Source organism: Pelobates fuscus, chromosome 3 (genome assembly GCF_036172605.1).
Source record: "Pelobates fuscus isolate aPelFus1 chromosome 3, aPelFus1.pri, whole genome shotgun sequence".
NCBI classification, from domain to species: Eukaryota; Metazoa; Chordata; class Amphibia; order Anura; family Pelobatidae; genus Pelobates; species Pelobates fuscus.
This window is the reverse complement of record NC_086319.1, coordinates 3,848,636-3,863,510: the sequence shown is the minus strand read 5'-3', so window position 1 is coordinate 3,863,510 and position 14,875 is coordinate 3,848,636. Positions and strand designations below refer to the sequence as shown.

General features: G+C 41.7%; 1 protein-coding gene across 1 annotated transcript in view; it reads left to right on the top strand.

Annotated features, from left to right (window-relative positions):
• The window catches only part of PLCZ1 (phospholipase C zeta 1), a 150,016-nt gene that overhangs the window by 100,583 nt on the left and 34,558 nt on the right, over positions 1–14,875 (top strand). The window contains exon 9 of the mRNA XM_063445028.1: positions 851–1,023. Within this exon, the coding sequence (XP_063301098.1) occupies positions 851–1,023 (173 nt within the window). The remainder of the gene's footprint in view (positions 1–850; positions 1,024–14,875) is intronic.

The following is a 14,875-nucleotide window of genomic DNA, read 5'->3' as shown; positions in this document are numbered from 1 at the left end:
GGGTGCAAAGGGTGGACACTAGGTCCCCCAAGAATATTTAAAGCAACCCCCACCCAATGCCCATTGGTGGGAGCACAGGAGAGATAATTCCCCTCCCATTATGTGACATTAGTGCTCTCAGTGGCCAAATAGTACTTCAAGCGATCAATTCAATTGCAAAAAGCAAGTGAATCATAATTTGCGAATGTGCATTCATCTGGCTGCGTTTGGGTTCTATTCGGTCGTCATGCATGCGTTGATAAATGTAAGGTTCTGATTGCTTCAGAATTTTACATAAACAGTCAGATCAGCTGAATCCTGACTGCGTTTGGCTTTAGTAAACCTGCAAATTCCTAAAGAAATTGAGAAATGGGTTGTTTTAACAAGATTTTGTCCATTGTGGTAAAATCCGATGTTTAGAGAATAACCTTGTATGATATTACTAACAGTATTTGTGGAAAGTACACTTGCACATTATCACCACTAGATGGCATGTTTGGCAAAAAAGGGTGTTTATAGAGACATTCCCTTTGCAGTTACATAGATCACCTTCACAGCAAGTGGACCGCACTGTGCATTGATAGCACGTTATATTTAACAGTTCTACTTCTGATAAAAACAAATACAATCTTTTTAGGATAAAGAAGCAAATAATTGACTTTTATGAAGCTATTCCAAACAAGGCTTCCTTAGCGGATAACATCAATATATTTAGTAAAACAAGCAATTAATTATAATCCTGATTCATTTGTAACAAGTATTGTCTGTTAATAAACTGGGCTCCATTCACATTAAAATACATCACACAACGGAAAAAATCTGTCATCAGTGCTCCTTATCCACCAATAAAATGTCTCTTATTGTCTTGTAGTGGCGTTAAACTTTCAGACTCCTGGAATTCCCATGGATTTACTAGTTGGGAAATTCAATGACAATGGAGGCTGTGGCTACATCTTAAAACCAGAATTTCTACGAAATCCAAAACTCATGTTCAATACCTACAACCTTCCCCGCAGCATTAAACCAATCACCCTCTCCATTAAGGTAAACTGCCTGACCATGAGTTTCCGATTAACGCAATATTGTATGTTTTACTTCACGCACGTAAAAGGGTAAATTAAAAACACTTTGATATTGAGATATCGAGACAGACATAAACACCAGTCTGCTCAGCCTACGATGCAAAATGATTGCAACGTCCACAGGAGCCCCAAAACATGCTAATTTCAACAGAGAAACAAGAATATACAGCGTGCACCCCTGTTATTACAGCGGGCCTAATAATTGGTCAAAATGGGACCTATGACTACTAAACGTGTGTGTGCGTCAAAAACGTGACGCCGCACGCACTTTTATGTCAAATAAGATGTTTTGGGGGGCGGCACTATTTAGTAGTGCAGGACTTAAGCGGCCAGTGTCCTCCTTAACTCTGGACCTGGTCGCTACACCAGACGCCGCTCGGAGGGAGAGGCGCTGCGTATTAGGTGAGTAACCTCTCTCTCCTGCAGCGTTACCGCACCGATCGGGTGCAGCCACATGGTGCAGATCGGGAACTCTAACACTAGGGAAGGTTACAGTTATACTGGGTGGGTTTATATTATTAAAGGAACACTCCAGGCTCCCACACACTTTAGGTGCACTGTGTAGGTTAGGTTACAGTTATACTGGGTGGGTTTATATTATTAAAGGGACACTCCAGGCTCCCACACACGTTAGATGCACTGTGTAGGTTAGGTTACAGTTAGTTATACTGGGTGGGTTTATATTATTAAAGGAACACTCCAGGCTCCCACACACGTTAGGTGCACTGTGTAGGTTAGGTTACAGTTATACTGGGTGGGTTTATATTATTAAAGGGACACTCCAGGCTCCCACACACGTTAGATGCACTGTGTAGGTTAGGATACAGTTATACTGGGTGGGTTTATATTATTAAAGGGACACTCCAGGCTCCCACACACGTTAGATGCACTGTGTAGGTTAGGATACAGTTATACTGGGTGGGTTTATATTATTAAAGGGACACTCCAGGCTCCCACACACGTTAGATGCACTGTGTAGGTTAGGATACAGTTATACTGGGTGGGTTTATATTATTAAAGGGACACTCCAGGCTCCCACACACGTTAGATGCACTGTGTAGGTTAGGTTACAGTTAGTTATACTGAGTGGGTTTATATTATTAAAGGGACACTCCAGGCTCTCACACACGTTAGATACACTGTGTAGGTTAGGTTACAGTTAGTTATACTGGGTGGGTTTATATTATTAAAGGGACACTCCAGGCTCCCACACACGTTAGATGCACTGTGTAGGTTAGGTTACAGTTAGTTATACTGAGTGGGTTTATATTATTAAAGGGACACTCCAGGCTCTCACACACGTTAGATGCACTGTGTAGGTTAGGTTACAGTTAGTTATACTGGGTGGGTTTATATTATTAAAGGGACACTCCAGGCTCCCACACACGTTAGATGCACTGTGTAGGTTAGGTTACAGTTAGTTATACTGAGTGGGTTTATATTATTAAAGGGACACTCCAGGCTCCCACCCACGTTAGGTGCACTGTGTAGGTTAGGTTACAGTTAGTTATACTGGGTGGGTTTATATTATTAAAGGGACACTCCAGGCTCCCACACACGTTAGGTGCACTGTGTAGGTTAGGTTACAGTTATACTGGGCAGGTTTATATTATTAAAGGGACACTCCAGGCTCCCACACTCTTTAGATGCACTGTGTAGGTTAGGTTACAGTTAGTTATACTGGATGGGTTTGTATTATTAAAGGGACACTCACGACTCTTACATGTTAGGTGCACTGTGTAGGTTAGGTTACAGTTAGTTATACTGGGTGCGTTTATATTATTAAAGGGACACTCCAGGCTCCCACACACGTTAGGTGCACTGTGTAGGTTAGGATACAGTTAGTTATACTGGGTGGGTTTATATCATTAAAGGGACACTCCAGGCTCCCACACACGTTAGATGCACTGTGTAGGTTAGGTTACATTTATACTGGGTGGGTTTATATCATTAAAGGGACACTCCAGGCTCCCACACATGCTAGATGCACTGTGTAGGTTAGGTTACATTTATACTGGGTGGGTTTATATCATTAAAGGGATGCTCCAGGCTCTCACACGTTAGATGCACTGTGTAGGTTAGGTTACAGTTAGTTATACTGGGTGGGTTTATATTATTAAAGGGACACTCCAGGCTCCCACACACGTTAGGTGCACTGTGTAGGTTAGATTACAGTTATTTATACCGGGTGGGTTTACATTATTAAAGGGACACTCCAGGCTCCCACACACGTTAGATGCACTGTGTAGGTTAGGTTACAGTTAGTTATACTGGGTGGGTTTATATTATTAAAGGGACACTCCAGGCTCCCACACACGTTAGGTGCACTGTGTAGGTTAGATTACAGTTATTTATACCGGGCGGGTTTATATTATTAAAGGGACACTCCAGGCTCCCACACACATTAGATGCACTGTGTAGGTTCGGTTACAGTTAGTTATACTGGGTGGGTTTATATTATTAAATGGACACTCCAGGCTCCCACACACATTAGATGCACTGTGTAGGTTAGGTTACAGTTAGTTATACTGGGTGGGTTTATATTATTAAAGGGACACTCCAGGCTCCCACACACGTTAGGTGCACTGTGTAGGTTAGATTACAGTTATTTATACCGGGTGGGTTTATATTATTAAAGGGACACTCCAGGCTCCCACACACGTTAGGTGCACTGTGTAGGTTAGGTTACAGTTAGTTATACTGGGTGGGTTTATATTATTAAAGGGACACTCCAGGCTCCCACACACGTTAGGTGCACTGTGTAGGTTAGGTTACAGTTAGTTATACTGGGTGGGTTTATATTATTAAAGGGACACTCCAGGCTCCCACACACGTTAGGTGCACTGTGTAGGTTAGATTACAGTTATTTATACTGGGTGGGTTTATATTATTAAAGGGACACTCCAGGCTCCCACACATGTTAGGTGCACTGTGTAGGTTAGGTTACAGTTAGTTATACTGGGTGGGTTTATATTATTAAAGGGACACTCCAGGCTCCCACACACGTTAGGTGCACTGTGTAGGTTAGGTTACAGTTAGTTATACTGGGTGGGTTTATATTATTAAAGGGACACTCCAGGCTCCCACACACGTTAGGTGCACTGTGTAGGTTAGATTACAGTTATTTATACCGGGTGGGTTTATATTATTAAAGGGACACTCCAGGCTCCCACACACATTAAATGCACTGTGTAGGTTAGGTTACAGTTAGTTATACTGGGTGGGTTTATATTATTAAAGGGACACTCCAGGCTCCCACACACGTTAGGTGCACTGTGTAGGTTAGGTTACAGTTAGTTATACTGGGTGGGTTTATATTATTAAAGGGACACTCCAGGCTCCCACACACGTTAGGTGCACTATGTAGGTTAGGTTACAGTTAGTTATACTGGGTGGGTTTATATTATTAAAGGGACACTCCAGGCTCCCACACACACGTTAGATGCACTCTGTAGGTTAGGTTACAGTTAGTTATACTGAGTGGGTTTATATTATTAAAGGGACATTCCATGCTCCCACACACATTAGATGCACTGTGTAGGTTAGGTTACAGTTAGTTATACTGGGTGGGTTTATATTATTAAAGGGACACTCCAGGCTCCCACACACGTTAGATGCACTGTGTAGGTTAGGTTACAGTTAGCTATACTGGGTGGGTTTATATTATTAAAGGGACACTCCAGGCTCCCACACACGTTAGGTGCACTGTGTAGCTTAGGTTACGGTTAGTTATACTGGGTGGGTTTATATTATTAAAGGAACACTCCAGGCTCCCACACACGTTAGATGCACTGTGTAGCTTAGGTTACGGTTAGTTATACTGGGTGGGTTTATATTATTAAAGGGACACTCCAGGCTCCCACACACGTTAGGTGCACTGTGTAGGTTAGGTTACAGTTAGTTATACTGGGTGGGTTTATATTACTAAAGGGACACTCCAGGCTCCGACACACGTTAGGTGCACTGTGTAGGTTAGGTTACAGTTAGTTATACTGGGTGGGTTTATATTATTAAAGGGACACTCCAGGCTCCCACACACACGTTAGATGCACTGTGTAGGTTAGGTTACAGTTAGTTATACTGGGTGGGTTTATATTATTAAAGGGACACTCCAGGCTCCCACACACGTTAGATACACTGTGTAGGTTAGGTTACAGTTAGTTATACTGGGTGGGTTTATATTACTAAAGGGACACTCCAGGCTCCCACACACGTTAGATGCACTGTGTAGGTTAGGTTACAGTTAGTTATACTGGGAGGGTTTATATTATTAAAGGGACACTCCAGGCTCCCACACACGTTAGATGCACTGTGTAGGTTAGATTACGGTTAGTTATACTGGGTGGGTTTATATTATTAAAGGGACACTCCAGGCTCTGACACACGTTAGGTGCACTGTGTAGGTTAGGTTACAGTTATACTGGGTGGGTTTATATTATTATTGTAATAGAGTGGAAGCATTCCGTTGGAACTGGTGATATTCAAAATGTAATTAGGGATTTGCTTTGATGAGTTTTACCAATGTATCATATTCAGATTTTCCCCCAGGAAACTTGCTAAAAAGCTATAATCTTAAATTGATGTAACCAACAGGGGTGTCCAGTGTAATAATTAATATTCACGGATGGTCGGGTAGTCTGTTACAATATCTTACTTTCAGTGATACGAATAATGTTAACCTCTCTAAGTCCTTTTATTGAAGAAATAGAATGATTGTGAATGAAAGAAAGAAAATGGTGAACTATAGGGGCTGGGATGTAGTCTAAACACAAAGGGATGCCAGCTTACTACCAGCCTGGAAGGTAAATGAAAAATAAATACATTTTATTGATTAAAATAACACAATGTGAAACAACTTTGTAGAATATTGCATATTCTATGTTTCTATTGATTATTTATGGATATCTGGATTGACATAAGTAACAGATGGTATCAATAAGCCACAAGGATTTCTTTGTATGAGAACTCTGGAATGTGGATTGGGAGTCTTGTCCTTATATGGCTAGAGTTATACCGCAAGGGAAGATATTAAATTCGTCTATACAAACAGCGGCCAGGGGGAGCATTTGTGTCCCGAAAGGAGACACTTCCCTTACCTGGTTTCACCCAGGGACCCCACGAGCGGAGGAGGTTACCATTCTGGGGGTCCTTGAGATTGGTGGGGACACTCTTGGCTGGCTTTCTGTGGCTGGGAGTCAAAAAGACGAGAAACCTTCCGGCGCTGGGACTCCTCATGTGATAAAGAGCCCTGGTCCCCAAAAGTGGGAAACCCTAAGGATCAGTGGCAAGAACAGGGGACAAAGGGACTTTTTAAATACTTTCATTAGTTTTATAGTTAGGATAGCCTTATGCCTATCCCACGTATGGTTAAACTCCCTCACTGTGTTAACCTCTACCACTTCAGCTGGAAGGCTATTCCATGCATCAACTACCCTCTCAGTAAAGTAATACTTCAGGGACTACTCCTGTTAACAATGATTGGTTAAATAAACCTGTTAATGGTTTGCTAGTACACCACTAAGCTCTTTTAATAGCTTTGGGTGTATTCTATCAGGTCCCATTGACTTATTTGTCTTTACTTTTGACAGTTGAAATAGAACCTCTTCCTCTGTAAACTCACGTGTAATAAATGACTAATTTATCCTTTTTCTTAACTGAGGTCCCTTTCCTTCATTTTCATCTGTAAATACTGAACAAAAATATTCATTGAGGCAGTCAGCTAGACCTTTATCCTCTTCTACATACCTTCCTTCTTTTGTTTTTAATCTAACTAATCCTTGTTTTACTTTTCTTTTCTCATTTATGTATCTAAAAAAAGGAAAGGTTAAAGGATCTTAACATGTATAGCTTGGCGGAAAGACGAGACAGGCGGGATATGATAGTAATACTAAAGTAATATGACGTCATATTCCGGCCCCGGTCTATTTCTAGCGTGCGAGGGAGGGGGAGCAGAGACAGAACAGCCTGCTCCCCCAGCGGCCGCCAGAAGAGCTTCCCCTGCGGCCACCATCCAAGCTCTCCATGCGGCCGCAGGACACAGGTATGTGGAATCCCATGGCCAGCTACACAGCAAACTTCAGCCTCCCCTCCGGCACCCCCACCAGTCACCCACAAAGCATCCCCTCCAGCACCCCCACCAGCCACTCACAAAGCCTCCCCTCCGGCACCCCCAGCCACCTACACAGCCCCCCAGCACATAAATACTTATATAAATATTTACAGTCCACCCAGCACAAATACAGTCCCCCAAGCAAATTTTATACAGCCCCTTAGCACATATATAGCACCCCCATATATTGTATATAGTCCCCCAGCACATATACAGTCCCCACCAACATATTTTTGAAAACTCCCAGTACATATACAGCCCCCAGTGTATATACAGACCCCCCACTTATTTTATACAGCCCCCAGCCCATATACAGTGCCCACCAACATATTTTTACAACCCCCAGTCCATATGCAGCCCCCCAGCATATATACAGTCCCCCAACATATTGTATACAGCCCCCCAGCCAACATATAGAGTCCCCCACATATATATATATATAAATATATATATATTTCCAGCCCCACAGCCACAGCATATTTGAAACAGTCCCCAGCTAGCTATACAGCCCCCCCTGCCATATATATACAGCCCCCAGCCACAGTATGCATACCCTTACCCTTGTTTTTATATATATATGTATCTATCATTCATGGCTGGTTTATATAATATTTATATTTTATAAATAGTATATAAACCAACCATATATATATATTCTATAAACCAGCCATATAATAGTGTTTTTTACACACACACACACACGTGTGTGTGTGTGTGTGTGTGTGTGTGTGTGTGTGTGTGTGTGTGTGTGTGTGTGTGTATATATATACTCAACGGTTGTCAAAAAATGCCGGGTGCATTTAAGCCATAGCCAAAAACATATAAAATAATCCAAAAATAAAGGCTTGCACTCACGGTCTGTAGTTAGGGTTAAACCATTTCTTAAAAAAAACGCGCTAAATCGATCTGTAAACATAAAAAACACACATAATAGTGCAGACCATCTGGTAATAATAATATAAGAAATAGGAGTGATAGGAGAAAAACTCACATGTCCCAGAGCCCTATCACCCCTGGCTCTGGGTTTGTAAGGCTCTTTGGAAGAGGGGATATCCCCACACTGCAGGATCTTCCACAGAATGTATCAGCTGGTAATTTCGTTTTGCTGTGTGTAGGAAAAAGAAGGGCAGGACCTCCAATTGAATAATATCACAATTCAGTTTATTTGTACAAAAGAAGTTAAAAACCCTTACTTGGGATGTGGTGGGTATAAACTCGCAGAGTCACCCACATAAAAGCATAAGACAAATATATCCGAAAAACGCTTCCCGGTTGCAGTCCGGTCACGTGATCGCTTCCGGGTCCGCCCTCCAATGACGTCCGTGTGACGCGTTTCGCCCGCCTCCACAGGCTTCTTCCGACGACGTCAGGGGGTTCCAGTCTTCCTTTTGAGTTCACAGTGCCGCCCTTCTCTTACTCCATTGGCTGGGGGGCGTGGTTTCACACGATCTGTTGCTATCACTGTTCACTCCGTATACGATTACACACATATGGAATTCATTCTATTAAATTAAACTTAACCCCTTGCAGCAGCCAAATGGCTGCATCCTAACACACATTAAAAACAAAGAAATAAAAAATCCCCAAACTGCTATACTTCACAATTCCTACTCTGAGCAGTGGTATTTCAAATGCAAACGTGGGACATATCCAGATTATTCAGATTAGTAGTTCTAAAGAAGTTTTTTTAAAGAAGTTTTTTTCCCAAAGAGACATCTTCTGATTATATTACATTCTATACTTATAGGTATACACAGTAAATATCTACATAAGGTTAATGAAAAGTTGGTACCAATTTCATAAAGATTAAAGTTGATGAAGGGAGAGGACATAGACTTTTACAATATTATCTATAAAGATTAATAAAGGGAGAGGACATGAACTTGTGCAATATCATCTCTACCAGATAGAATCAATGTTCATATTTAAAGACACTCTATTCATATATTGAATCCAAAATTGAAAAATATAATTATGTACATAATAAAATAAAATAAAATAAAATAAGATAGAGATGCCTGTCAAGTGAAGGACAAGAAAACATAGAGAATTATTTGCAAAAAATGACAAATTATTTACAAAAAATGACAAACTTCAAATTCTCCGTTTAGACCTCTAGGGAACAGCGATTTTAATTTAAACACCCACCTCATTTCTTGTTTTGACAATTTATTGTCTAGATTCTCACCCCTCCAATTTCTACTGACTCTTTCTATCCCAATAAATTGTAATTTAGTGACATCTCCCTGATGTTTGTGAATAAAATGGGAGGACAGGGGATGTTCCTTAAAACCTCTTCTTATATTGCGCACATGCTCCTCAATGCGAATATGCACTTGTCGAGTAGTTTTGCCGACATAGTGCATACTGCATGGGCAAGTGAGGACATAGATACAGTTAGTGGTGTGACAAGTAATCAATTGTTTTACACTGTACGTTTGTTGTGTATTCCCTCCTACCAATTCTCTTTTGACACATTTAGGGGCTCCCGTGGTCCTGCACGCCAGGCAGTATCCACATTGGAAAAAAACAACCTCTTGATTTAAAAAATTCTTGTTTTGGTTTTCTTGTTTAAAGCTGCTCTTCACTAGGTGGCTCTTAATACTGGGCACCCCCCTATAGATGACCCTTGGTTTTTTTGGGACTATACTTTCCAACAGGGGGTCTTCCTTTAAAATAAACCAGTATTTTTGGATTATGTTGTTCAAATACCTATTCTTCCCTGAATAATCAAAGGGACTTCGTCACTCTTGGTATTCTTTTTATTTTTGATCCTCTTACTTGACTTATCCAGTAGCTTTTTCCTCTCTATTTTTCCCACCTCCTTCTGGGCCTTAGGCCTGAGGAGCATGTGCGCAATATAAGAAGAGGTTTTAAGGAACATCCCCTGTCCTCCCATTTTATTCACAAACATCAGGGAGATGTCACTAAATTACAATTTATTGGGATAGAAAGAGTCAGTAGAAATTGGAGGGGTGAGAATCTAGACAATAAATTGTCAAAACAAGAAATGAGGTGGGTGTTTAAATTAAAATCGCTGTTCCCTAGAGGTCTAAACGGAGAATTTGAAGTTTGTCATTTTTTGTAAATAATTTGTCATTTTTTGCAAATAATTCTCTATGTTTTCTTGTCCTTCACTTGACAGGCATCTCTATCTTATTTTATTTTATTTTATTTTATTATGTACATAATTATATTTTTCAATTTTGGATTCAATATATGAATAGAGTGTCTTTAAATATGAACATTGATTCTATCTGGTAGAGATGATATTGCACAAGTTCATGTCCTCTCCCTTTATTAATCTTTATAGATAATATTGTAAAAGTCTATGTCCTCTCCCTTCATCAACTTTAATCTTTATGAAATTGGTACCAACTTTTCATTAACCTTATGTAGATATTTACTGTGTATACCTATAAGTATAGAATGTAATATAATCAGAAGATGTCTCTTTGGGAAAAAAACTTCTTTAAAAAAACTTCTTTAGAACTACTAATCTGAATAATCTGGATATGTCCCACGTTTGCATTTGAAATACCACTGCTCAGAGTAGGAATTGTGAAGTATAGCAGTTTGGGGATTTTTTATTTCTTTGTTTTTAATGTGTGTTAGGATGCAGCCATTTGGCTGCTGCAAGGGGTTAAGTTTAATTTAATAGAATGAATTCCATATGTGTGTAATCGTATACGGAGTGAACAGTGATAGCAACAGATCGTGTGAAACCACGCCCCCCAGCCAATGGAGTAAGAGAAGGGCGGCACTGTGAACTCAAAAGGAAGACTGGAACCCCCTGACGTCGTCGGAAGAAGCCTGTGGAGGCGGGCGAAACGCGTCACACGGACGTCATTGGAGGGCGGACCTGGAAGCGATCACGTGACCGGAATGCAACCGGGAAGCGTTTTTCGGATATATTTGTCTTATGCTTTTATGTGGGTGACTCTGCGAGTTTATACCCACCACATCCCAAGTAAGGGTTTTTAACTTCTTTTGTACAAATAAACTGAATTGTGATATTATTCAATTGGAGGTCCTGCCCTTCTTTTTCCTACACACAGCAAAACAGAATCACCAGCTGATACATTCTGTGGAAGATCCTGCAGTGTGGGGATATCCCCTCTTCCAAAGAGCCTTACAAACCCAGAGCCAGGGGTGATAGGGCTCTGGGACATGTGAGTTTTTCTCCTATCACTCCTATTTCTTATATTATTATTACCAGATGGTCTGCACTATTATGTGTGTTTTTTATGTTTACAGATCGATTTAGCGCGTTTTTTTGGTAACTATTATTGTGTTTTTCACACATTTTGTTGTGCATTGTATTTTTAAACGCTGCCATATTGTCTGTATGGGACTCTAGCACTCACTCTTTTGGTTATTAAACCATTTCTTCTTTATTCCATATTGTTAAAATATAGTTGCTGTCATCTTTGTCAATGTTTCAGCCACATCAGTGGCTTTCATCAGGACCAACTCAGCTCACAAAAAAAAAAAAAAAAAAAAAAAAAAAGTTTTTTTTGTGAGCTGAGTTGGTCCTGATGAAAGCCACTGATGTGGCTGAAACGTTGACAAAGATGACAGCAACTATATTTTAACAATATGGAATAAAGAAGAAATGGTTTAACCCTAACTACAGACCGTGAGTGCAAGCCTTTATTTTTGGATTATTTATATATATATATATATATATATATATATATATATATATATATATATATATATATATATACTCAATCATCTGGGGTGGCATAGCCTTACATATTACATGCGACAATATATGGCGCAATGACTTATGGGGCTGGCATAGATTTTTTTTTTCCAGGGCTGCTTTGTATCCCCAGTCCGGCCCTGGTGGCCAGTCCGTGTGCTGTCAGTGATTGCAAAGGGCCAGCTATTTATCCCACTCACTGTTACCCCTGATTACACACTGACTTTGTATTTAGCCCTGTTAAGGTAACTGTTTGGCAGTTTTCCCCTCTCCCTCTACACTAATTATCCTCTAGCAATTTAGATACAATTATTGAGGACTCCCCCTAGAACTTACTTACTTTAGCTAGTTTCCATATTTAATTCTATTTATATTGAAGCACAGACGTGCACATATATATATATTTAGACTTTCATTTCCTCTGAGTCTTTACATACAGGCAGTTCATTACGCAGCTAATTGGTTATGACTGGTATAGCGATACATTGTGTCACCTTACGCTTTGGTAAACATTAGACAATACTATTTACCTGCTTTTTGAATACCTGTTTTTTAATGCTTTGTACATGAACACTACCACCACTGTATAGAAGTTTTTTTCACATTGTGTTATTTTAATCAATAAAATGTATTTATTTTTCATTTCCCTTCCAAGCTGGCATCCCTTTGTGTTTAAACTACACATCCCAGTCCCCAAAGTTCACCATTTTCTCTTTCTTTAATTCACATCCTTCCCTTTTGGGGTTATCACCATATTAGACCATTTGGCTCGACGTTATTTCGTTTTCCAGGAAAGGGAAGGATATCTATCATTTCTCAGGCGTTTAGCATTAGATTTGAGAAACGCTCCCTCTGATTCCCCTCAATCATTCTTCGTCTGATGTGAACACCTGGAAACTCGGGTTTAAATGGCATTAAAAATGCAATTCAGACACCAATAAAATCTTTCTCTGTAGCCCAAACTGGCTAATTAGCAGAGAAAGCGGACATGTAGGCTGCTTCTGCATTATCAATTTTAATGTAGAATTGCCAAGACGGGACCTTGATTACAGCTCGCACTGAGAATTGAAGTTGCCTGAGGTGATTTTGTCTCTCCGTGGTACAATAAACACCATCTATGATCAGAATAAAATGTCTTTCCTGGAAGTCTGTTTTTGCTGTGTGTTTATCCCATTTAATCTCACCGTGAATGACAATCAAGGACAAACCGCTTCCTGAACGAGGTCAGGACATGCGCTAAGTGCACAATAAGATAAAGGGGCTTATTCACTAAAGCAAAGGAATTTTAACATTCATGTTTAAACAACTGACAGTCACGGTAGCTCTGGATGTTTCTCGTTCCCTGTGCCCCACAATCCTATATCTTGCGACAATCTGGCATCAGGTCTGATGTTGGACATTATGCTTACACAATGTTTTACGTTGCCTCCTGCTGGTGCGATAGGCACAGCCTTGTTCTCCTGTAAGGACTGGTAATACGCTGCCTCCGTCTAGTGCGATAGGCACAGCCTTGTTCTCCTGTAAGGACTGGTAATACGCTGCCTCCTCCTGGTGCGATAGGCACAGCCTCATTCTCCTGTAAGGACTGGTAATACGCTGCCTCCTCCTGGTGCGATAGGCACAGCCTCATTCTCCTGTAAGGACTGGTAATACGCTGCCTCTTGCTGGTGCAATAGGCACAGCCTCGTTCTCCTGTAAGGACTGGTAATACGCTGCCTCCGTCTAGTGCGATAGGCACAGCCTCATTCTCCTGTAAGGACTGGTAATACGCTGCCTCCGTCTAGTGCGATAGGCACAGCCTCGTTCTCCTGTAAGGACTGGTAATACGCTGCCTCCTCCTGGTGCGATAGGCAAAGCCTCATTCTCCTGTAAGGACTGGTAATACGCTGCCTCCGTCTGGTGCGATAGGCACAGCCTCATTCTCCTGTAAGGACTGGTAATACGCTGCCTCCTCCTGGTGCGATAGGCAAAGCCTCATTCTCCTGTAAGGACTGGTAATACGCTGCCTCCGTCTAGTGCGATATGCAAAGCCTCACTCTCCTGTAAGGACTGGTAATACGCTGCCTCCGTCTGGTGCGATAGGCAAAGCCTCATTCTCCTGTAAGGACTGGTAATACGCTGCCTCCGTCTAGTGTGATAGGCACAGCCTCGTTCTCCTGTAAGGACTGGTAATACGCTGCCTCCGTCTAGTGCGATATGCAAAGCCTCATTCTCCTGTAAGGACTGGTAATACGCTGCCTCCTCCTGGTGCGATAGGCAAAGCCTCATTCTCCTGTAAGGACTGGTAATACGCTGCCTCTTGCTGGTGCAATAGGCACAGCCTCATTCTCCTGTAAGGACTGGTAATACGCTGCCTCCGTCTGGTGCGATAGGCACAGCCTCATTCTCCTGTAAGGACTGGTAATACGCTGCCTCCTCCTGGTGCGATAGGCACAGCCTCGTTCTCCTATAAGGACTGGTAATACGCTGCCTCCTCCTGGTGCGATAGGCAAAGCCTCATTCTCCTGTAAGGACTGGTAATACGCTGCCTCTTGCTGGTGCAATAGGCAAAGCCTCATTCTCCTGTAAGGACTGGTAATATGCTGCCTCTTGCTGGTGCAATAGGCACAGCCTCATTCTCCTGTAAGGACTGGTAATACGCTGCCTCCGTCTGGTGCAATAGGCACAGCCTCATTCTCCTGTAAGGACTGGTAATACGCTGCCTCCTCCTGGTGCGATAGGCACAGCCTCGTTCTCCTGTAAGGACTGGTAATACGCTGCCTCCTCCTGGTGCGATAGGCAAAGCCTCATTCTCCTGTAAGGACTGGTAATACGCTGCCTCTTGCTGGTGCAATAGACAAAGCCTCATTCTCCTGTAAGGACTGGTAATACGCTGCCTCTTGCTGGTGCAATAGGCAAAGCCTCATTCTCCTGTAAGGACTGGTAATACGCTGCCTGCGATTGGTGCGATAGGCAAAGCCTCAGTTTCCTGTAAGGACTGGTAATACGCTGCCTCCT